Source organism: Schistocerca cancellata, chromosome 6 (assembly GCF_023864275.1).
Source record: "Schistocerca cancellata isolate TAMUIC-IGC-003103 chromosome 6, iqSchCanc2.1, whole genome shotgun sequence".
In the NCBI taxonomy this organism is placed as follows: domain Eukaryota; kingdom Metazoa; phylum Arthropoda; class Insecta; order Orthoptera; family Acrididae; genus Schistocerca; species Schistocerca cancellata.
In genome coordinates, this window is record NC_064631.1 from 396,786,170 (window position 1) to 396,812,233 (window position 26,064).

At 42.8% G+C, this 26,064-nt stretch overlaps 1 protein-coding gene across 1 annotated transcript in view; it reads left to right on the forward strand.

Moving 5' to 3' along the window:
- The window catches only part of LOC126190817 (adenylate kinase isoenzyme 5), a 526,350-nt gene that overhangs the window by 335,103 nt on the left and 165,183 nt on the right, over positions 1-26,064 (forward strand). The window contains exon 5 of the mRNA XM_049931384.1: positions 21,905-22,087. Within this exon, the coding sequence (XP_049787341.1) occupies positions 21,905-22,087 (183 nt within the window). The remainder of the gene's footprint in view (positions 1-21,904; positions 22,088-26,064) is intronic.

A 26,064-nucleotide genomic window follows, 5' to 3' on the forward strand; every position in this document is an offset into this window, starting at 1 on the left:
CTCCGGACACTGCGAGAGGGCTGTACAAGCAATGATCACACGCACGGCACAGCGGACACACCAGGAACCGCGGTGTTGGCCGTCGAATGGCGCTAGCTGCGCAGCATTTGTGCACCGCCGCCGTCAGTGTCAGCCAGTTTGCCGTGGCATACGGAGCTCCATCGCAGTCTTTAACACTGGTAGCATGCCGCGACAGCGTGGACGTGAACCGTATGTGCAGTTGACGGACTTTGAGCGAGGGCGTATAGTGGGCATGCGGGAGGCCGGATGGACGTACCGCCGAATTGCTCAACACGTGGGGCGTGAGGTCTCCACAGTACATCGATGTTGTCGCCAGTGGTCGGCGGAAGGTGCACGTGCCCGTCGACCTGGGACCGGACCGCAGCGACGCACGGATGCACGCCAAGACCGTAGGATCCTACGCAGTGCCGTAGGGGACCGCACCGCCACTTCCCAGCAAATTAGGGACACTGTTGCTCCTGGGGTATCGGCGAGGACCATTCGCAACCGTCTCCATGAAGCTGGGCTACGGTCCTGCACACCGTTAGGCCGTCTTCCCCTCACGCCCCAACATCGTGCAGCCCGCCTCCAGTGGTGTCGCGACAGGCGTGAATGGAGGGACGAATGGAGACGTGTCGTCTTCAGCGATGAGTCGCTTCTGCCTTGGTGCCAATGATGGTCGTATGCGTGTTTGGCGCCGTGCAGGTGAGCGCCACAATCAGGACTGCATACGACCGAGGCACACAGGGCCAACACCCGGCATCATGGTGTGGGGAGCGATCTCCTACACTGGCCGTACACCACTGGTGATCGTCGAGGGGACACTGAATAGTGCACGGTACATCCAAACCGTCATCGAACCCATCGTTCTACCATTCCTAGACCGGCAAGGAAACTTGCTGTTCCAACAGGACAATGCACGTCCGCATGTATCCCGTGCCACCCAACGTGCTCTAGAAGGTGTAAGTCAACTACCCTGGCCAGCAAGATCTCCGGATCTGTCCCCCATTGAGCATGTTTGGGACTGGATGAAGCGTCGTCTCACGCGGTCTGCACGTCCAGCACGAACGCTGGTCCAACTGAGGCGCCAGGTGGAAATGGCATGGCAAGCCGTTCCACAGGACTACATCCAGCATCTCTACGATCGTCTCCATGGGAGAATAGCAGCTTGCATTGCTGCGAAAGGTGGATATACACTGTACTAGTGCCGACATTGTGCATGCTCTGTTGCCTGTGTCTATGTGCCTGTGGTTCTGTCAGTGTGATCATGTGATGTATCTGACCCCAGGAATGTGTCAATAAAGTTTCCCCTTCCTGGGACAATGAATTCACGGTGTTCTTATTTCAATTTCCAGGAGTGTATTATCCTCTCGCTGGGTGTTATCTTGGTTTTCGTCCTGACGTGCAGTCTACGTAGAAAGCGAGCTCACAAACTTTGTTGGTCGGATCTTGTACAAGTTTCAGGAAAGGTCTGATGCCTTAGCGTATGTCCTATCGTCCTGTCCCTTCTTCTTGTCAGTGTTTTCCATATATTCCTTTCCTTGCGAATTCTGCGGAGAACCTCCTCATTTCTCACCTTCTCATTTCACCTAACTTTCGACATTCTTCCATAGCACCACATTTCGAATGCTTCGGATCTTTTCTGATCTGGTTTAACCACAGTCCTCGTTTCACTACCATACAATGCTGTGATCCAAACGTACATTCTTCCCCAAGCTAAAGCCTATGTTTGATACTAGCAGACTTCTCTTGGCCAGGAATTCCCTTTTTGCAAGTGCTAGTCTACTTTTCACGTCCTCCTTGCTCCGTCCGTCATGGGTTATTTTGCTGCCTAGATGGCAGAATCCCTTAACTGCATCTAATTCATGATTCCCAGTTCTGATGTTAAGTTTCTCGCCATTCTCATTTCAGCTTCTTCTCGTTACTTTGTCTTTTTCCGATTTACTCTCATCCCATATTCTGTACTAATTCAACAGTTCATTCCATTCAACAGATCATGTCACTGTTCTTCATTTTCACTGAGGATAGCAACATCATCAGCGAATGTTGTTATTGATACTGTTTCACCTTTAACTTTAATTCATTTCTTGAATCTTTCTCTTATTGCCGTCATTGCTTCTTCGACTTATAGACTGAATACTGCATCCTTGTGTTACACCATTTTTCATCCGAGCAGTTCGTTCTTTTAATCCTATAGCTCCCTCTTGGTTCTTGTACATCCTGTATGTTACGCGTCTTTTCCTGTAGCTTACACCTATGTTTCTCAGAATTTGGTGCATCTTTCGCCGTTTCACATTACCAAACACTTTTTCTAGATCGACAAATCCTATGAGAGTCTCTTCATTCTTCCTCAATCTTGCTTCAATTATCAAGCGCAAAGTCAGAACTATTTCTCGTGCCTAAAGGCAAACTGATCAGCTGACAAAGCCACAGTTTTCTTTTCCATTCTTCTGTATTTGATTCCTGTCAGCAGCTTGGATGCATGAGATATTAAGATGATTGTACGATAGGCTTCGTACCTTGTCATTGCTATCTTTGGAATTATATGGAGGATATTTGTCCGAAGATCTGATGGTACGTCGTCAGTTCATGGATTGGAATGTTATCTATTCCTTCTGCTTCATATGAACTCAAGTCTACCAGAGCCCTTTCAGATTCTGAGTAATACCGTATCCCCTATGTGTGTCCCATCGACTCCGGTTTCTTGTTCTATCAAGTCATCAGACAAGTTCTCTGTTTCACAGTCCTTCAATGTACCCTTTCTACCAGCGCTAGTAATCGACTGCTTGATCAAGTGAAATGAGGATTAAAAATATTCTGATATACATTGGGTGACAGTTTCAGAGAAAACTGGCCCCCCCAATACAACTAACCGATCTTTTCTCTGAGTTTAATAGCGGAATTACCGTTGCACTCTTTACGTTACCATCCTTACTTTTAATTTCACCGAAGGTTTTTTGATTTTTCTGTATGTTGAGTCGTTGTCTTCGTTTTTCCAGCGGCCATTTCGCCTTGGCTGCCCTGCACTTCGGATTTATTTCATTCCTAAGTTGTTTATATTGCTGTATTCCTGTCTTTCCCTGAACATTGTTGTACTTCCACCTTTCGTCGATCAGTTGAAGTACTTCTTCTGTTAACCAAGGCGCCTTTGGAATTACTTTCCTTGCACATTTGTCTGACTGTCCACAATCTCTGCCCTTTTGAGATATGTCCACTCCTCGTCAAATGAACTACCAACTCTGGTATTCCTTAACACACTATCCACATCTTTGGCGAATTGTTCCATTGGTCCTCAGCATTTTATTATCCCGCTTCCTGACGCACTGGTTCTTCCGTACGATTCTTTTAAACGTCGCTCTATTCTTCATTACTACTAAATTAAGATCTCGGTCTACATCTGCTCCAGGGTAAGCCTTAAAATCCAATATCTGATTTTCGAATCTCTCTCTGTCCATGGTGTAATTCAGCTGGTTGGTTCAAATGACTCTGAGCGCTATGGGACTTAACATCTGTGGTCATCAGTCCTCTAGAACTTAGAATTACTTAAACCTAACTAACCTAAGGACATCACACACATCCATGCCCGAGGCAGGATTCGAACCTGCGACCGTAGCGGTCACGCGGTTCCAGACTGAAGCGCCTAGAACCGCACGGCCACACCGGCCGGCAATTCAGTTGGAGTATTCCCGTTTCTTCGAGGCTTTTCCAAGTATATCTTCTATTCTTGTGGTGGAAATCTGTTGTAGACCTCAATTAGTCTTTCTCTTCTCCCATTCCTACTGCCTAGCTCGAATTCTCCTGTAACCTTTTTTTCTGTTCCACCTCCTACAACAGCTTTCAAGTGCCGCGTGATTATTAGATTTTCATCTGCCTTTACTTACTAAGTTATCAGTTTAGCATCCTCACACACTTTGTCTTTTCATGGTCTGCTTAGGACGTCGGCATGTATACCTGAACTATCGTTATCGGCATTGGTTTGCTGTCGAATCTGTTGGGACCAACCCTGTCACTGAACTGTTCACAGTAACTCAATCTCGGCTCTACTTTCCTATTCATGAAGAATTCTGTTCCCATTATATAATTTTCTGTTGCTGTTGGTATTATTACCCTGTATTTGTCTGACCAGAGACCTTTGCCTTCTTTCAATTTCACTCCACTGACGCCCACTGTATCTAGAATGGGCCGTTGCATTTCCCTTTTCAGATTTTCTAGCTTCTCTGTTACGTTCAAACCTGTGAGAGTCCACGCTCCGACTTGCAGAATGTTGTTCCGTCGTTGGTTATTCCATCTTTTTCTCCTGATGAGGTCAGCCTGGCAATCCCGTCCCACAGATCCGAATGGCGGACTGATCCGGAATCTTTTGCCAGTGGAGATATCACTCAGTTAAGGGCCACATGTCCTGTCTACACAAATTATGTGTTTTTAATTCAGTGTTTCCATTGTCTTCAGCATTCTCATGGTGTTGCTCATGGCTGATTCTTCCACCTTTTAGGGGCAGTTTCTCCCACGAAGGGCGAGACATTGTCCTGACCTTCTGACTTCAAAATGGTTCAAATGGCTCTGAGCACTATGGGACTCAACATCTTAGGTCTTAAGTCCCCTAGAACTTAGAACTACTTAAACCTAACTAACCTAAGGACATCACACACACCCATGCCCGAGGCAGGATTCGAACCTGCGAGCGTAGCAGTCCCGCGGTTCCGGACTGCAGCGCCAGAACCGCACGGCCACCGCGGCCGGCTACCTTCTGACTGTTCTTTAGTTGTTTTTGACAAGGCCATAGGCAGCGCGAGGGTGAATTCCTGTGTCAGAAGTCATCGACCGCTATTGCTGATGACTTTCATTGACAATTTAACAGTAGATGGGTTCGAATCCGGGACCCGATGTATAGCTCCGTCAGAGTCTTTTCAGTTTATTTTTATATTAATTTTTGCGGCTGTCTTAGTATTGGGAGCTTTACATATGGAATACGTTTTATTACGAAATAAAGCTGACTATGTGCCTAACGACAATACGTTTCTCTTACACTGTTCAAATATTAAAGCTACTTAGTTGAAAAATGAAAAAGTCACTATGAAATAATAGCAGTACAAATCAAATTATGTTGGTTTATTGTGTTTTTAGCATGTAACACATTTCCCTAACAATGCCTTAGCTCTTCCAGTCTCTTTTTAACAGTTATGCATGTATCGCATTCATACTGGAGTAACCATTGGTACGTTGCGTTTCTACATTAATTAAGCAGATTGTCATCGATGACGGAATTCTTTTCATTTGCTTATTACTACTATCAGTATATTCATCCACGAAAATTACTAATTCACAAACATGACACTGTTCAGCTATAAATCTCACAGCTAATACCACGCACCTTTCCATGAAATAACTGAATTACTCAAACACCTTTCTCCTACGAACCGACAGAACACTGTCATCTCTTAGTTATGCATTCTTCCAACTCTTCATACTGTTTATCCGCGCCGTGGCGGCATGTGGCTGCTCCGTATGGAAACCCGACAACAACCCTTTTCCTCACGTCAACACAACGCTTGGTCAGTACTGCTGGGACGCTGTTGTTATTATACAGCAAGACAGTGATCTCTTAGAGAAAAGGCGCGCTCAGCAATATGTAAAGAGTACAATATCGATACAGTATATCAAAGATAGCAGTACTCCTTACCCGTTTTGATTACTAATCAAATGCACTACCCCTATTTAACAACTAACGAACATACAGTTTTGATTTGTAGTGGTGTGAGCATCTCAGAAGGAGATGAAAATCTACGAAATCTTTCAATTTCGGAAATATTATGAGGTAAAAAGTGGTGTACGCGGACTAGCAACTAAATTCTCAAAAACGGATCGTCATTGTCATGCAGGGGGGTGAGCAGTGTCTCTAGCTGAGGTTTCAGGTGTGGCACGATAATGGTAGCGAGAGCACAAAGGAGAACGGAGGGGCCTGCCCAGTAAGAAGTGACGGAAGTTGTAGCAGAATTTTGAATATGAGTCATAGTCCCAATTTGTGATAACTTTAGGTTTGGTACGGTATTCATTTAACGTTTGGATAACACATGCTTAAATACAGGTACGAAGTTGCGTATACTCTGTTCTAACTGACCAAGACAGAAGTAGATTTAAGCATCTGGAAGTAACGATACGGAATGGATGTAATTACGTACGTGTGTATACCATGTTCTGGTGTATAAATGAAAAAAATTGCAACGATCTGTGACGAATGAATGGCCACCAGATTCCATTAATGCTGTTACCATGCATGTGATTGGTAATGATTTTAGAACATTATCCGTAGAGACTGATAAACGTATTGTTTTTTATATCTTATCTGTCCTGCTTGTGATACAAAAAAATTGCAGCATTAAGACTGCTTCGTACACCCCTATGACTTTTCCTTCGGAATGTTTTTTGTTTCATTATTTACCAACTGTGGTTCTCAAGCGTTTCTTAAATTATAAAACAATTACTGAAATCTTCGAACAGTTGTACAATTTTCTCTCTCTCTGTTATTAATTACTGTATAGTCTTCTCTCATATCTAATAACATCTACAGGGTGAGTCACCTAACGTTACCGCTTGATATATTTCGTAAACCACATCAAATACTGACGAGCCGATTCCACAGACCAAACGTGAGGAGAGGGGCTAGTGTAATTGTTTAATACAAACCATACAAAAATGGACGGAAGTATGTTTTTTAACACAAACCTACGTTTTTTAAATGGAACCCCGTTAGTTTTGTTAGCACATCTGAACATATAAACAAATGCGTAATCAGTGCCATTTGTTGCATTGTAAAATGTTAATTACATCCGGAGATATTGTAACCTAAAGTTGACGCTTGAGTACCACTCCTCCGCTGTTCGATCGTGTGTATCGGAGAGCACTGCAACATACATCGCGTTTCTGGCCGCGGTGGTCTAGCGGTTCTAGGCGCTCAGTCCGGAACCGCGCGACTGCTACGGTCGCAGGTTCGAATCCTGCCTCGGGCATGGATGTGGGTGATGTCCTTAGGTTAGTTAGATTTAAGTAGTTCTAAGTTCTAGCGGACTGATGACCACAGATGTTAAGTCCCATAGTGCTCAGAGCCATTTGAACCACACATCGCGTTTCTACAGAATGATCTGCCAACGTTGCTCGAAAATGTCCCACTGGAAACGCGTCGACGTATGTGGTATCAGCATGATGGTGCACCTTCACATTCCGCAATTAACACTAGGCTGACCCTTGACAGGATGTTCGACGGGCGTTTCATAGGACGTGGAGGACGCATAAATTGGCCAGCCCGTTATCCTGATCTTACACCTCTGGACTTCTTTCTGTGGGCTACGTTAAAGGAGAATGTGCACCGTGATGCGCCTCCAACCCCAGAGGATATTGTGGCAGCCTGCGGCGACATTACACCAGATGTACTGCGGCGTGTACGACATTCATTACGCCAGAGATTGCAATTGTGTGCAGCAAATGATGGCCACCACATTGAACATCTATTGTCCTGACATGTCGGGCCACACTCTATTCCACTCCGTAATTGAAAACGGAAACCACGTGTGTACGTGTCCCTCACCCCTCATGGTAATGTACACGTGCGTCAGTGAAAAAGACCAATAAAAAGGTGTTAGCATGTGGACGTAATGTGCTGTTTCAGTCTCTTCTGTACCTAAGGTCCATCACCGTTCCCTTTGGATCCCTACGTAATTCGGTGCTCTCCGATACACACGATCGAACAGCGGAGGAGTGGTACTCAAGCGTCAACTTTAGGTTACAATATCTCCGGATGTAATTAACATTTTACAATGCAACAAACGGCACTGATTACGTATTTGTTTATATGTTCAGATGTGCTAACAAAACTAACGGGGTTCCATTTAAAAAAACGTAGGTTTGTGTTAAAAAACATACTTCCGTGCATTTTTGTATGGTTTGTATTAAACAATTAAACTAGCCCCTCTCCTCACGTTCGGTCTGTGGAATCGGTTCGTCAGTATTTGATGTGGTTTACGAAATATATCCAGCGGTAACGTTAGGTGACTCACCCTGTATAGCCTAGTTTCTGTCTTTTTTCATGCACATATTATTTTTAGTGGTTTTTCTTATCAAAGTGACATTGTTTCGGACAACATTTTCTGTTACAGCAACAAATGGTTTTACTTCTACATATCCCATTATGTTCCTATTATCGTTAACTTGAAGCTCTTGGCTTCTCTTTGGTTCAAATGGTTCTGGGCACTATGCGACTTAACTTCTGAGGTCATCAGTCGCCTAGAACTTAGAACTAATTAAACCTAACTAACCTAAGGACATCACACACATCCATGCCCGAGGCAGGATTCGAACCTGCGACCGTTGCGGTCGCTCGGTTCCAGACTGTAGCGCCTAGAACCGCACGGCCACTCCGGCCGGCGCCTTTTCTTTAAAAGCTTATTTGTTCCACTATGGATTTTGTCACTTTCCTTGTAGTTGCAGCAGCTTTTGCTGTTTTCCTAAGTACCTTTGATGAATAGATGCCTTTTCGGTCTTTGCACGTATAGATTTCATTTTTTAACATTGTTACCTTGTTGCATAATTTAAAGTGGAATACCTACATTTTCTTAAAAAAAAAGTCTTTTAAACTACAGCTTTGACTGCATATCTGGTGAGTCTGTTTTTCTAACTTCGTTTCAAGCTTTACTTTGCATGTTACGTGTGTGTGGTTACTTGCAGTTCTGAAGTGATTTAGGACCTGTACAGCTTATTTATTAGTTGGTGTAATACAGTTAACTTCTTTTCAGTTGGTACTTTGTATTTAATACATTCTTGAAGAAAGTGTTAAGGACAAATATGTCATTATCGGTAAGTTCTACTAACGTATGTCCTCTGGCATTTCTGGTATCTGGTATCTTAAAGTTTCCCACTGAAAAATAATTCTGTAGTTTCTCACCTATTCACTCATCATTCATCAGTCAATCAGTAATATTTTTGTGTGATTTTCTGCCGTTAATCAGCTGCTGTAGCTTTTCGCAGAGATCTTCTACTACTTCATTAGAATGTGAGGACATTGATGCGATACAGAAGGGTTATCAGGGACACAGCGAAAAATCTGTCACCAAACAGAACTAAATCAGAGGGACACAGTGGGGAGGAAATTCAGTTAAAAGCCGTATTGCAGGTATCAACGGAATACGTTTCGAAAACGAAATAAAATGTATTCTGCTGATAAAAATGCCAAAAGTATTAGTTCATTTTTTAAGGGATACAATGTTAGGGTCAAAAGATTATTAAATTTGTAAGGCCATAATGGAGCTAAACGTGGAAGAAGCGTTATCGAGTAGCAAAAGATTCGTGACTTGGCTACCAGATGAAGGTGATACGCTACCTGGAATTGGGCATAAATGTGCCGAAAAGCCTACTGAGGTTACACAGAGGCAGATATAAGACACTTCGTACGATCCCGTTCCTTCCTGATGGCAGCAGCAGACTTCTGATGTGGAGATTTAGGGAAAGCAATATCACGCACGTTTGATTGGATCCCGGAAGTCGAATTGGAGCGAAGACAGAGAAAAATATTAAAGAAAATTTTAACATTTACTGTACTAATGTTTCAATCCATTTTTTAAAAGTATGAACAATGTTCCGTCCTTTAGAAACAGTGAAGTTTATTTGAGTGCTGACTACAGTAAGAATTGAAATTTTCTGGCAGATTAAAAGTGTGCAGTGGCCCGAAACTAGAACCGAGAATTTCGCACGAGCTATCGAGGTATGACTCATTCCACCTTCGCAGCTTTATCTCTGGCACTACCTTTCCTCTACAATCCGAAAAGTCAAGTTACGGCTTCGAGTATCGGTCTCGTACACAGTTTTATTTTGCGTGGAGTTTCATAACACTGCACACAATATAGTGAAAGTTCCGTTCTAGAGTAACAATTGTATGCATTAACTCACAAGTCAACAACTCATACCAAATACAAAAATATAGGTACCACTCTTCTTGGTCTTTAAATTGCATTGTCAGAAAAATTTGCAGTAAATATTAAATAATAATTAAGTAAGATAACAGATTAAGATGAACTGGTTAATTCGAGACAATTTCTTACCTAAAAAGTGGTTGAACTAAAATCTTTCTATTACTTTTTCATATTTTTTATTTGTTTGTAGTGTGTGGTTGATTCACTTTGTTGCCCGCAAAATTATTTGGTTTCAACGCTTTGGTATTAATGTCTGTGAGCATTTAAACAACACATACGGTGAACAGAAAGGGAAAGACTTACGCCTTGACCAGCGCGATCGCTGCCCTCACTGCCACTTAAGAAGTGCGACAATAAAGTAATGAGACTGATGTGAAAAATAATGTTGCTTACCATTTTAGTCATCTTTAGTGTTATCTTCTTCAAAGTAGTTCCCTTCTGATTGCACACACTTTTTCCAGCGCTTCTGTCATTGATGGTAACATTTCTGGAACTCATCTTCTGTATTATCCTCCAAGACCTTCGTCTCAGCTTTCTGGACATCTTGTGCTGTTTGAAAATGGTGTCCCTTGACCGCCGTTTTGATTCTTGGAAATAGAAAAAAAGTCCCACAGAACGATATCTGGTGAATAAGGTGGCTGTGGTAGTACTGAAATTTGTTTTGAGGTTAAAAATTGCTGTACTGACAGAGCAGTACTGGATGGCGCATTATCGTGATGCAGAATCCAATTATCAGCAATGTTGCCACGGACACGAAGAACTCTTTTACGAAGTCTTTCTAAAATTTCATTGTAGTAATATTGGTCAACTGTTTGTCCAGGAGGCACCCACTCTTTATGAACAATTCCCTTGGAATCAAAGAAGCACACAAGCATGCATTTCACTTTTGACTTAGACATGCGAGCTTTTCTTGCTCTGGGTGATCCCTTTGAGCACCATTGCAAACTTTGGCGTTTGGTCTCTGGATTGTACTGAAAAAACCAACTTTCATCACCAGTGATAACACGGCTCAACAATTCTGGATTGATTTCCGTTTGCTCTAACAGATCGACTGCCACATTTTTCCGTGTTTCTCGCTGTTGTGGTGTGAGATTTTTGGGGACCATTTTTGCACAAATCTTTCTCATACCAATATCTTCAGTTATTATTAGACGAACCGTTTCTCGATTGATGTTCAGTTCTTCTGCAATCATTTTCACGGATAACCTTCGATCAGATCGTATGAGTCCACGCACCCTGGCCAAGTTGACATCCGTCCGTGAGGTTGATGGTCGTCCAGTGCGGTCTTTATCTTCAACATTCGTTCTGCCTTCACTAAACATTTTATTCCAATGAAAAACTTGAGCTCTTGACATAACCTCCTCACCAAAAGTCTTCTGAAGCTTACCGTAAGTTGTCGTCGCGTTTCACCCAATTTAACGCAAAAATAAATGGCATACCGTTGCGCAATATTATGTGGTTCCATTTCCATGACGAGAGACACAAACACATGTTAACTTATTATAGCACAACTCCCGACTGAGCAGTTGCATCGATGTGTCGCTTGGACTAGAAGCAGCTTATAGACCAAGGTCAAAGATATTGTGCCTACGCAAGCCTGCAGGGTTGCCACATCTTGCAAAGAAAGTTAGTCTCATTACTTTGTCACATCACGTATTTATTCCTTTGATATTACACGAAGTCTTTGGCGTGCGAAAACTCAATAGAAACTGGCTTGTAGCGTCCTGTCCTCATGTGTCACTGTGCAACAAAAAAGGGGATTATTTAACAGAGAATGGCAAATTTTATGCGCCTTTATAATGCGTTTGTTGAGCCTGCCGATATTCCCTTTAAACAGTTGCTATCATGTTAGTTTGTTGATATGTGATGTAAGTTGTTCATACCGATTAAAATGGAAAATTTATATTTCCTACCATCAGTTTCTTCCCTCGGTGTATTCGATTTAAGGATCTTCTGCTAACTGCACAATTTCGACCTATACTGGGATATGGTATGAACGGCGTTTCAAAGTCTTTTCATCAAACGGCTAGGGGTGATAGATCACATGACAGCACACAACTTTTGTCAGAGACAAAATGTTCGCTGCACTTGCCGATGACGCTAGGCGTCATTTTGCATTGTTTATGGCTCTGAGAAGCGGCAGGGCGTAGGCATTTTGCGGCGTACACATGCTTTGTGTGTTGCCTATAGGCTAGTCAGCTGCTCCGTATGACAGAGGCTAGGTCCAGCAAAATAAAGATTCCTAATTCACTTCTAAAATATCTATCTCCACTTAGAGACACTCATTCTTAACGTATTCTTGTTGCAAATCATTCAAGCGATTTACTTGGGTAGGGAGTATGCTGATATGGCACACCTGGTTAGTAGACTTTGCTAGTTCGCGAAATGTCATCCCAGAGCCAGCGAAATCAATAGATGTCTGTAGTCGCTGGAAAACGACAGCGAACATTATCTCTCTAAGAAAAGTTGTTCCCCACGACCTGATATGTCACCCCTAGGCATTTGATGCAAAGCCTTGAAACAGATTACATATACTATACGGATACGCATAAAACAATGACGGAAAAAGAAGTAATCTGCTGTAATTAGTCCTATACTAGTGACCTGCCCCACCTTCGTATGGGTGGGTAAATAGAAAGATGGGGAAATAGAAATGAAGAAGGAAAAACATTGCTGGAGTTATGCAGGAGAAATGGTTGTAACAGGTAGCTCATGATTTTGGAAGCTAGAGAGCTAAAAAGTCACGCGTTACACCAGAAATCTAGCACATAAATCTGTGTAGGATTACATGGCCTATGACTGAGAAACAAAGACGAATACAATGGTTATAAAGGTACTTCCACTCGAGGCATTGGCTGGTCACCACTGACTACTAGTTATGAGCATGAGAATCATGAAGGAATGGAAGAAGATAGAGAACCAGGAAAGGAAAATTAGAGTATGGAAACTGAAGGAAAAGGGAGCCAAGGAGGGATACCAGGAGACTGTAAGGAAAAGGTAATCAAATGATGAATCTAAAACAGGAGCAGAGGAATGGGGACAATTTCAGAGTAGTAGTGTGGATGGAGTACTTTCAGCACTTGCTACATCTGAACGGACTTAGGGATAAGGATAATAGGCTGAAGGAGATAGAAGTAAATTCGAAGGGGGAGAGGGGGAGGACCTGACATGAAAAACATGGAAATGACACTGGACAAGGAGAAAGGAGGAAAGCGACCAGGTGTGGACGAAGTAAGTGTCGAAATAGTGAAGGCAGCAGCAGACCTTGGGAAACAGAGGCTGTACCGTGTGATAAGGGTGCTGAGAAATGAAAAAAAGACTGCAGAAGAGCTGAAGAGGGCACTAATTGCCCTCATATTCAAGAAAGGGAGTAGGGAGAATTGTAGAAACTACAAGGGAGTCACACTGATACGACGCTGTACCAAGGTATATGAAAAGACCCTGGAAAGCCTAACAACGGTCGAGAAGAAATTGAGAGAGGAACAGCATAGCTTCAGACCTGGGAGGTCAGCTGTTGGCCTCATATTTGCAGTGAGGCATCTCCAGGAGCACCTCATTGAATTTGGGGAAGACGTTGTGATGGCTTTTCTCGATATAGAAAAGGCGTTTAATAGCATCTGTAGAAGAAAGGTATGGGAAGCACTAGAAAAGAAAGGAGTGGAAAAACTGACAACAAGCACAGTGGAGGAGATATACTGTGGAAGTCTGAGTTGTATGGAAGTGGGAAATGAAAGGACTGACTGGTTCCAACAAACAAGTTGTGTGAAACAGGGCAATGTATTGTCAGCTCTTCTCTGTGGTCTTGAATGAGACAGTGAATAAGCTGACAGACAGAATTGGAGAAGGCAAAATCAGTGGTGTTTACGAATGACTGTTGAACTGGGAAATAGGGAGGAGGAGAGCCAGGAACAGGAGGATTCTTGGGAAGAAACTGCAAGACAGTATAGAATGAAAGTTAATATAAGCAAATGTGAGATCCTGGTTACATCTAGAAAGAAAGATTGACCAATTAGCAGAATAAGAATTGGAAGTGGCCAGTTGAGGAAGGTGGAAAGCGTCAAGTACATCGCAGGAATTCTAGGGCAATGGAAATAGGGAAAGAGGAACACTTGCAGGGTAGGATAGAAACATGTAGGCTAACATGGTATGTCACTTATAGAGAATGAAATAGTACAGGATTCCCAAGGAGATGCGTGAAGACCAAGGGATAGATGACTGAAAAATGTGGAGGAGTGTGTTGAAAAAAGAGTCGAGGACTGGGCCAGAGTGAACACAGGTAGATGGTGCGAAAAGAGGACTAGATGGCGAGGGTTACGTTCCAAGCAGACCCAGCCTGGTGCTGGAAACTGTTCAAGATGATGCGTTCCTGAGATTAGCCTTCACATACAGATAGAAAAACAGGGCGAGGGACTTTATGATACATATAGATTGCTCTGAGTATCCAAACTCTCTCGTTTCCTCCAATCACAATAAGTCTCCTTGTTGATTTCAACCTCACGCATACTTCTCTTTGTCAGTTGCTTAATACTTGGGATACAGTATGTTTTACACCGTCCGACTCCATTATGTTGTAGTTTTGCCGTGCGAGTAAAAGGTTGCAGAATATAGCTTTTAAGAAAGTTTGAAACGAAATCCAATCTCCCTTTCATTAACCCCAAGCATATAAATAAAATAGTTTTTTAACAAATTGTCCATTATTCTATTACTATCTGATGTTTCTTCGAAGTAATGCTACGCTCTCTTACGGAATTTCAGCCGAGAACCTTGCAGGCACCACATCTATTACCAAACCGCGATACCAATGGTTGCAAGGTTCTCAAGAGAAATATCGAAAATGATGTGCCTCTCAAGCACGCCTCAAAAGTGATGGAATATTCTATCTTTTAGTGAAATTTCAACAATCCCAAAGCATCCTTTATTTTAACAAACTTAAAAATTTGTGGTGTATCACACTTTATGTAGCCGGACAGAGCACTAGACTCCAGCCCTAGAGATCGTGGTTTCGAACCCGGATCGGGGAGGGGATTTTTCCTCTTTCCAGTCCCTGGAGGACGGCCCAGGTCTGCTCTTCCTATTATCACAGAAGTGCTGGGGATTTTGCTGGGGGTAAAAGGCGGCAGGGTCGATGGCCCCCAACCCTCGCCCTCGTAGTGCCGTGGCGTCGAATGGCTGCACTCTAGCTGTAACCAGGCCAATGGCGTGGTCACGGACTTGCGCCACAAGCTTTCACCACATTTTATATGACAGGCACTTCAGTATAATCTCGTTACGTGTTGCGGAGAACTGGACCAAAACAAATTTCTCGGGTTTGCAGCCAAGAGGTCTCAACAAAAAGGAGCATCATTTTTGAATTGTGTCACTCTCAGCACCTCACCATGAATGTGAACAAAGTTAGCAGAGAAATGAACTATCAGCCAATCTTCCTACTACACATTGACGTTCTGTTTGCGGAGTGAACTTGCAGTCGTAAAAAGAAGAAGCAAAAAGAATGTTTAATGCTTCACTAGGACTAAGTATGCCATATGAATAACAGACAAAGCTCTTCGTGACGGATATCGTGAGTTTACTGGTCAATATTGACGCATTCCTAAGGTTCTTGAAGAGACGTCACAGGTAACAAGAGTTCACTGAATTCATTTTAGCAACTAATCTTCTCAATGGAAATCTTATGCAGCGATTGCATCAGAACAAGGACAAAATTGGCCCAGTAGAGAAATGCTTTTCATACAATAAAGTTTGGTTTTTATTTTCTTTGTTCCTGTTGAGATATTACGCTGCGTCAAGTTAGTATGAGGAATATATTTGTTTATATGGTTTATCGTATATTTCTCATGTTAACATCACTTTTTCTCAGCACATATTAATCGTACAGGGATGTTGTTGTTGTTGTGGTCTTCAGTCCTGAGACTGGTTTGATGGAGCTCTCCACACTACTCTATCCTGTGCAAGCTTCATTATCTCCCAGTACTTACTGCAACCCACGTCCTTCTGAATCTGCTTAGTGTATTCATCTCTTGGCCTCCCTCTATGATTTTTATCCTCCACACTGCCCTCCAATGCTAAATTTTTGATCCCTTGATGCCTCTGAACATGTCCTACCAACCGGTCCCTTCTTCTTGTCAAGTTGTGCCACAAACTCCTCTTCTCGCCAATTCTACTCAATACCTCCTCATTAGTTATGTGATCTACCCATCTAATCTTCAGGATTTTTCTGTAGCACCACATTTCTAAAGCTTCTATTCTCTTCTTGTCCATACTATTTATCGTCCATGTTTCACTTCCATACATGGCTACACTCCATACAAATACTTTCAGAAACGACTTCCTGACACTTAAATCTATACTCGATGTTAACAAATTTCTCTTCTTCAGAAACGCTTTCCTTGCCATTGCCAGTCTACATTTTATATCCTCTCTACTTCGACCATCATCAGTTATTTTGCTCCCCAAATAGCAAAACTCCTTTACTATTTAAAGTGTCTCATTTCCTAATCTAATACCCTCAGCATCACCCGACTTAATTCGACTACATTCCATTATCCTCGTATTGCTTTTGTTGATGTTCATCTTATATCCTCCTTTCAAGACACTGTCCATTCCGTTCAACTGCTCTTCCAAGTCCTTTGCTGTCTCTGACAGAATTACAATGTCATCGGTGAACCTCAAAGTTTTTATTTCTGCTCCATGGATTTTAATACCTACTCCGAATTTTTCTTTTGTTTCCTTTACTGCTTGTTCAACATACAGATTGAATAACATCGGAGAGAGCCTACAACCCTGTCTCACCCCCTTCCCAACCGCTGCTTCTCTTTCATATCCCTCGACTCTTATAACTGCCATCTGGTTTCTGTACAAATTGTAAATAGCCTTTAGCTTCCTGTATTTTACCCCTGGCACCTTCAGAATTTGAAAGAGAGTATTCCAGTCAACATTGTCAAAAGTTTTCTCTAAGTCTACAAATGCTAGAAACGTAGGTTTGCCTTTCCTTAATCTTTCTTCTAAGATACGTCGTAAGGTCAGTATTGCCTCACGTGTTCCAATATTTCTACGGAATCCAAACTGATCTTCCCCAAGGTCGGCTTCTACTAGTTTTTCCATTCGTCTGTAAAGAATTCGCATTAGTATTTTGCAGCTGCGGTTTATTAAACTGATAGTTCGGTAATTTTGGTTCAAATGGCTCTGAGCACTATGGGACTCAACTGCTGTGGTCATAAGTCCCCTAGAACTTAGAACTACTTAAACCTAACTAACCTAAGGACAGCACACAACACCCAGCCATCACGAGGCAGAGAAAATCCCTGACCCCGCCGGGAATCGAACCCGGGAACCCGGGCGTGGGAAGCGAGAACGCTACCGCACGACCACGAGATGCGGGTTCGGTAATTTTCACATGTGTCAACACCTGCTTTCTTTGGGATTGGAATTATTATATTCTTCTTGAAGTCTGAGGGTATTTCGCCTGTTTCATACATCTTGCTCACCAGATGGTAGAGTTTTGTCAGGACTGGCTCTCCCAAGGCTGTCAGTAGTTCTAATGGAATGTTGTCTACTCCCGGGGCCTTGTTTCGACTCAGGTTTTTCAGTCCTCTGTCAAACTCTTCACGCAGTATTGTATCTCCCATTTCGTCTTCATCTACATTCTCTTCCATTTCCAGAATATTGTCCTCAAGTACGTCGCCCTTGTATAGACCCTCTATATACTCCTTCCACCTTTCTCCTTTCCCTCCTTTGGTTAGAACTGGGTTTCCATCTGAGCTCTTGATATTCATACAAGTGGCTCTCTTTTCTCCAAAGGTCTCTTTAATTTTCCTGTAGGCAGTACCTTTCTTACCCCTAGTGAGATAAGCCTCTACATCCTTACATTTGTCCTCCCTGCTTAGCCATTTTCCACTTACTATCGATCTCATTTTTGAGACGTTTGTATTCCCTTTTGCCTGCTTCATTTACTGAGTTATTTTATTTTCTCCTTTCATCAATTAAATTCAATATTTCTTATGTTACCCAAGGATTTCTACTAGCCCTCGTCTTTTTACCTACTTGATCCTCTGCTGCCTTCACTACTTCATCCCTCAGATCTATCCATTCTTCTTCTACTGTATTTCTTTCCCCAATTCCTGTCAATTGTTCCCTTATGCTCTCCCTGAAACTATGTACAACCTCTGGTTTAACCAGTTGTCCAGATCCCGTCTCCTTAAATTCCCACCTTTTTGCAGTTTCTTCAGCTCATAACCAATAGATTGTGGTCAGAGTCCACATCTGCCCCTGGAAATGTCTTACAATTTAAAACCTGGTTCCTAAATCTCTGTCTTACCATTATATAATCTATCTGATACCTTTTAGTATCTCCAGGGTTCTTCCATGTATACAACCTTCTTTTATGATTCTTGAACCAAGTGTTAGCTATGATTAAGTTATGCTCTGTGCAAAATTCTACCAGACGGCTTCCTCTTTCATTTCTTTCCCCCAATCCATATTCACCTACTACGTTTCCTTCTCTCCCTTTTCCTACTCTCGAATTCCAGTCACCCATGACTATTAAATTTTCGTCTCCCTTCACTATCTGAATAATTTCTTTTATCTCATCATAGATTTCATCAATTTCTTCATGATCTGCAGAGCTAATTGGCATATAAACTTGTACTATTGTAGTAGGTGTGGGCTTCGTGTCGTGAATGACATATAATTAGAAAGGTCTTCTTAACCGGCTTCTGACGTTCGATACAGATTTTGCATCATGGATGCCCAGCTTTATATCTACATTTTACGAAGCTAACTTATTAATTACGAGTGAGAGACTCCATATTCATCTTATCTTATTACAAATACCATTTCAGTTGTTTTAAAGAACTTCTTAACTGGATAATTTCTATACGGCACTGTCATAGATAATAACCGTGACAACTGCGGTAGTCCATTATCTTTTCCCGTCCTACAAGTTGCCTTTCCTAACGAGTATACTTTCCGAAACGACAAACATATTTGTCATTGTCGCATCGAATTGTGATTTACCTGTTGCTACTACGGTCTAATGCGCTTACTTGTAGTAGGCCTACGAAATGCAATTAAAATCTCAAAATACAGTTAGAGGTTATTGTGGGCTTAGTGATATACCAGGTAAGAAGCGAACACTACTTTGTAACCCACACATTTCGCATTTATTTATTTCTTTGTATTTCTTGTTCTCTTCAGCACTAGATAAATGCAAATAATATGGTCAATTACAAGCAATATTGCATGGAAACATATATACAAGGATGTATCATAAATTCATGGTTACTATTTCACGTCGTTCGGTTCATTTTTAAAGATGTTTCCTCTTCATTCCACCTCTACACTTATCCCAACGACTACATATATTCCAAATACTGTCATTACTTAAATCTAGAAAGGTTCGAAAGTTTCGCACGGGTCCGCTGTTGTTGTTCTTCGTTCAAATGGATATAATGTTTCGGTCATTTTGCCGTCGACGAAAATTCTGCTAAAATTCGCGATGGTTTATAAGGAGTTCGATGCTTCATTTTCAACAGGTAATAGGTATCTGATTTCTAACATGAGTGTACTTCTCTTGAAGATGATCCACGTGGGAACGTCCAAACTGCAACTATAGACGAAAAAAGAGGAATATTTACAGTATAGTTTAGGACCCACGGCGATTGAAAGTGAAGGTAATAGCGGAAGCCATAAACGCATCTCAGGAAAGACTGCAGTGCGTTTTACACGAAGAAATAATTATGAGGAAGATATGTGCTACCATCATTAGTAGATCACTCGACAAAAGGGAAAACGAAATTCTGAGTAATGTTTGGACCATTATAAAAGGAGTTCAGCTGAACTTTTGCGCCGATTTTTGGGATGGACATATATAGGTCCACTACTTCACACCAGAAACGAAAGAGAAATCACAGCGGCGAAGAAAAAAATGTCGATATTATCAGTTTGAGCTGCCAAAAGAGTCACGGCTGGTAACCTAGATTAGACTGTGGATCAACTCGATGAAAAACCATGTGTAAAGAGACGCAGATTTCTAAAGAGAACACCAGGTTTGGTCAAGTCATTACAACAGCGTACAAACATGCTTTGGCAGTGGAGAAACTGACATATTGAAAGTACTAACTGTTGCAATATATACTCTTTCACCCATATTTGCCAGTCTTTAAATGCCACCCCTTCACTCCACTAAAGAAATTTACGACTACAAAACGTTTTAGAGTCCAACGACCAGGTTATGATAAATATAGATGGTTGTTTTACTAAACTTCCTTAATCGCATCTCAGCGATGGATTTTACGTGCTGAAAAAACGTTGGACGAAGTGCATTGATCTAAAAAAAGACTACATTAAAAAAAAGTGCTTTTTTTATTTGAAAAATATAAGCTTTCATTGCCAAGCCGGTACTTATCTCCATGCTCTTCTAGTGGTTAAGAATGTCGTGACTAGTGATGATGGTAGTAGCTTTTGTATAAGCGAACTATTGTCAGTTAGTACACTTCTGAAACAGAGATCTGTGAATGCGATGCTTGCCATCTACAAGCTGAATCACTTAAAATTTCCATTTCAGATATTTCGATATAGGAAGAAGCTATTGATATCCGGATTTCACAGATTGGAAGGTAGGAAGCCGCCCGCCTTTGCATTCCATATGCAGAGTGTCATGATTTTCAACTGTCTATTTATTTACAAAAGGTACAAATATTTCATTGCAACAGTGCCTATTGACAGTATCGCAATCAAAATAGACTAAATTACAATGTCAGTGGTGGTTGTTGCAGGGGGCTAGTGGAAGTAGTCGACGAGATATCTTTGTGTGAACATTTTAAACACCGACAGTCGTTTGTTCAATGTAGTAGCACAAAAGAATGTGAATTCACATGGGTGCTTTTGTGCAGCACTGCACAGATTTTAATACGTCTCCGGCAGTGACGTGTTATTAAACGCTGTTACGTTGTCTAGGCCAAACAAAAGACAAAGGTGAATACAGTAAGCCAGTGGAGTCTGACACGCAAAGAACCAATGTACCCTCGAAGCCCGTGCTCAAAATGGCCATCATCATTGTCAATACAAGTTTGCAGTCTGCCGTGAAACGATTCCTTCACACGTTGTAGCATTTCAGTGGAAATTGCAGCTCAGACAGCACTAATATGCCGTTTCATATTATCCGTATTGTTTGAAGTGTTAGACGTCTATTATGATATTTTTCGGCTTAAAGGGTACACGAACGATCGGCGTACTTCTTACATGCGACATAAACCATGAGCAAATCCGCTTTTTTCGCATTGGGGAAATGCCATCCTCCAAGCACGTTCTAGTACGTCCACCCTCGCCAGTACGATAACTTGTAAACTACCTGCGCTAGCTTTCTGCAACAAACACCTCTGACATTCTCATTTACACAAGTTTTACGATTTTAGAGTCAGCTGGCATTGTCCCATTTAAAAATTTGTAATAGTTGTAAAAACTGCACTTTAGTCATCCCAAAATCTGTGTATTGGCTGCAAATACGCTCCCTTGCCTAAAATTCAGTTCTTGTGAAAACCGCGTATCGATAGTGCCTTCTATGTCCAGAACATTTGCAGTGTAGGTTTTAGGCGCCCTGTATAGGCCTACTGTTTAACTCTACCTTAGTGATTAACGCCATCTGTAGTAGTTAATTATGCCTTATGAGTATGTGCCTGTTGTATCGTGCACGGCCGGAGTGGCCGTACGGTTCTAGGCGCTACAGTCTGGAACCGCGAGACCGCTACGATCGCAGGTTCGAATCCTTCCTCGGGCATGGATGTGTGTGATGTCCTTAGGTTAGTTAGGTTTAAGTAGTTCTAAGTTCTAGGGGACTGATGACCTCAGAAGTTGAGTCCCAATGTGCTCAGAGCCATTTGAACCATTTTTGTATCGTGCATCAGATGCACAAGTAGCAGAATGTGTAGCGATGTGTGTTTCCGCGTGCGCAGATCCAGATCGTGAACGGCGTGATCCTGGTGAGCTGGCGGCAGAAGGTGCTGGAGCGCCAGATCGAGTACGGCGCCAAGCTGGGCCACGTGGTGCTCAGTCTGGCGCGCATGGAGCTCAACAACTTCTACAAGCACGTCATGCCCGTCGCCGACTACTTCGACCAGCGCGGCATGCTCTACGCGGTGAGTACCCGGCCACACTTAACTACAAGTCTTCTGCTACTTATTTATGCCAGCTCAGTGGTTGCGATGTTCACAGCTCGTGGTGAAGTGGTTAGTGTCACTGCTTACAGGTCGCGGTGTCCTGTGTTCGATTCCCGGTATACTCGGAGTTGGGCGGTTGTGTTGTAGTAAATATTTCATCTCTGTCGAGGCGCAAGTTTTCTAAGTGGCATCAAACAGAAAGACGCACCAGACAGCCGACCAGTCCTAGATGGGGTCTCCCACCCAATAATTCCATTCAGTCATTTCATTTCAGCGCTTGCGGAGAGAGAGTTATGCGTGTAACAAAAACGTCTTATTACCATAAACGCTGGATAAAAACAACACCGTAATAAGGTAGGTGCGATAATCGAGCGAAATTTTCCACACAACCATAGTTCGGATATGCACCGGTTCGGATTAAGGCCATGAAAACAACAGCCAATCAGCTACGAGCGCGAGTATGTTTATCGGATAAGAGAACGTGTTTAGGTGTGTCAGGTAGTGCAGGTTCGTCCGATTAAAAATGTGATGTCTATTTTTTCGGACATGTACGAAAGAATAGACACCATATTTTTAATTAAGGCGATGACCGCCAATGATCCCTTCAGTGCAAATGCACACTAAGCTCGATCTCTTATGGGAATCGGTGAGATGCCGTGAGTAATGGGCCTAATGCGAAGGGGCACTACATCGGTAGTGTGTAATATAAGTTGAGAATATTGGTCTGACGGAAGATGTACTAGGGTAGTCCTTGAGGGTGTGATGACCACTGTGTCCAGATGGCGTAGCGGTCAGTGCATCTGCGTAGTAAGCAGGAGACCCGGGGTCGAGTCGGGTCCAGCACAAATTATCATATTGCCTCACAGATATAAATCAGTGTTCACCGGCAGCTAATTTTTCTAATCCTTTGTGTCTGGTCCGATTAAGCTACCGTTGTGTTATAATGTGGTTTTTGATCCCCACTGCACTTGTTGCGATATAGGGGACCGGAATTTCGACCATTTAATGTAAAAAAAAAGTTGCGGAAAAAGGAGTTATTCAAAACTTTTGCTTTCTTTTTCATCAATGTTCGTACTGATCTACTCTGCTCGTTACAATAAAAAATTCAGTCATCCTTTCCGTAGATTAAAAAAAATTAAAACAAGTGGTCTTTACGTGTACATTATTAATTACATCACACCTTACGCTACACGTGTTAACTGCACTATAGCAGTTTCCACAGTAATTTACTCTCTTAGCAAATTAATGCCATTACCGTATCTCCAAGTTAAGTGATTTCGTAGTCGAACTTCGTCTAGTAAACGTCACAGAAAATTTGCTACTATGGTTACCAGCGATGGATAAGAGTTTATAACTCGCCTAACTTTGACTATTCAGCTCAAATTACACTGGTGTACAAAGGATGAAAGTAACTTTATCATTATGTCTCATTGTCAAGTAACATAGTTCGATGAAACTTGAATCACACACAGAAAGAAATACTGGAGTATAGTACAGAAGGAAACGCTGATAAATACACAGTGAAGTGAACCAGAAATGGCAATTTTATTCAAGACACTAATTACATGGAATATATGTTTGACACTGTGTCAGTCATTGGCGACGCTCTCATGTTTATATTATACTTGAAGAATGAAGTTTGGCAAGATCGCTAGTAATTCGTTTTATTACTTTTATCGGCTTTGACAGATCTATGCTGTCGTCATAGGATCTGAAAGTTAACAAAAACAAACATCCCAAGTAAAGGTGGCTCAAACGTGTATATTATGTGATCAAAAGTATCCAGACCCCCCCCCCCAAAAAAAAAACGCTTTTGATATTAGGTACATTGTGCTGCCACCGACTGCCAGGTACTCCATATCAGCGACCTCAGTAGTCATTAGACATTGTGAGAGAGCAGAATGGGGCGCTCTGCAGAACTCACGGACTTCGAACGTGGTCAGGTGACTGGGTGTCACTTGTGTCATACGTCTGTACGCGAGATTTCCACACTCCTAAACATCCCTAGGTCCACTGTTTCCGATGTGGTAGTGAACTGGAAACGTGAAGGGACACGTGCACCACAAAAGCGTACAGGCCGACCTCGTCTGTTGACTGACAAGAGACCGTCGACAGTTGAAGAGGGTCGTAATGTGTAATAGGCAGACATCTATCGAGATCATCACACAGGAATTCCAAACTGCATCAGGACCCACTGCAAGTACTATGACAGTTAGGCGGGAGGTGAGAAAACTTGGATTTCATGGTCTAGCAGTTGCTCATAAGCCACACATCACACCGGTAAATTCCAAACGACGCGTCGCTTGGTGTAAGGAGTGTAAACATTGGACGATATAACAGTGAAAAAACGTTGTGTGGAGTGACAATCACGGTACACAATGTGGCGACCCGATGGTAGGGTGTAGGTATGGTGAATGCCCGGTGACCGTCATCTGCCAGCGTGTGTAGTGGGAACAGTAAAATTCGGAGGCGGTGGTGTTATGGTGTGGTGTTTTTAATAGAGGGAGCTTGCACCCCTTGTTGTTCTGCGTGGCACTATCACAGCACAGACGTACATTGATCATTGATGTTTTAAGCACCTTCTTGGTTCCCACTGTTGAAGAGCAATTCGGGGATGGTGACTGCAACTTTCGATACGATCGAGCACCTGTTCATAATACACGGCCTGTAGCAGAGTGGTTACACGACAATAACATCCCTGTAATGGAGTGGCCTGCACAGAGTCCTGACATGAATCCCACAGAACACCTTTGAGATTTGTTGGAACCCTGACTTCGCGCCAGGCCTCACCGACCGACATCGATACGTCTCCTCAGTGCAGCACACCCTGAAGAATAGGCTGCCATTCCCCAAGAAACCTTCCAAGACCTGATTGAACGTATGCCTGAGAGAGTGGAAGCTGTCATCAAGGCTAAGAGTGGGCCAACACTATACCAAATTTCAGCATTCCCGATGGAGGGCGCGCGGACTTGTAACTCATTTCAGCCAGGTGTCCGGATACTTTTGATCACATAATGTAAAACCACTGTGTTGCAGTAGTTATATGAAATCGTTTGTGTTTCAGTAATCTGCGGTTGGAATGGTTGTTATTGTAATTTTCAGCTCCGACGATGACAGGTTGGATCTGTAGAAACCGGTAAAAGTAATAAAATGAATTACTACGATTTTGGCAAACTTGATGCTTCAAGAATAATAATTACACTGCAGTCATCCTGTATCTCCCCTCATCTGATGTTCAAATGTTCAAATGTGTGTGAATTCTTATGGGACCAAACTACTGAGGCCATCGGTCCCTAGACTTACATACTACGTAAACTAACTTATGCTAAGAACAACACACACACCCATGCTGGAGGGAGGACTCGAACCTCCGGCGCGAGGGGCCGCGCAGTCAGTGACATGGCGCCGCAGACCGCACGGCCACTTCGCGCCGCGCCTCATCTGAGCAGAGCACGCGAATCAACTCCTCGATGGTCCAGTCTCTATGCTCTTCACACCGTTGCAAATCTTTGGAGACGGTACCCTCACCGATCAACGTTATTGTGATACTGCTGTCCTTGCCCATGTGCGTCTTTTCACGGGTGCATTCGCCCCTGACGTTCTACTTATGGATGACAATGCGCGACCGCATCTAAAAGCGCCCGTAGGTGAGCTCATGGAACGAGAGGATATTCGGCGAATTGGCTGGCCTGACCGTTCGCCCGACTTAAATCCCTTTGAGACCGTATGGACCGCGTTGAGGAAACGTGTTGCAGCACATCCGGCGGTTATCAACAATGCTGGTGGCGGAATGGAACGTCCTACAGCAAAAACTTCTTATCAACTTTGTGGTAAACATTGGAGCGCATTGCACACCGTTGTCATTTCTGTTCGCGTCATTGAGGATATATTTCAGTTACCTTCCGCACTATACTGTGGCAGTTATTTGGTGGAAAGCCCGAAGTTACTTTGAAATG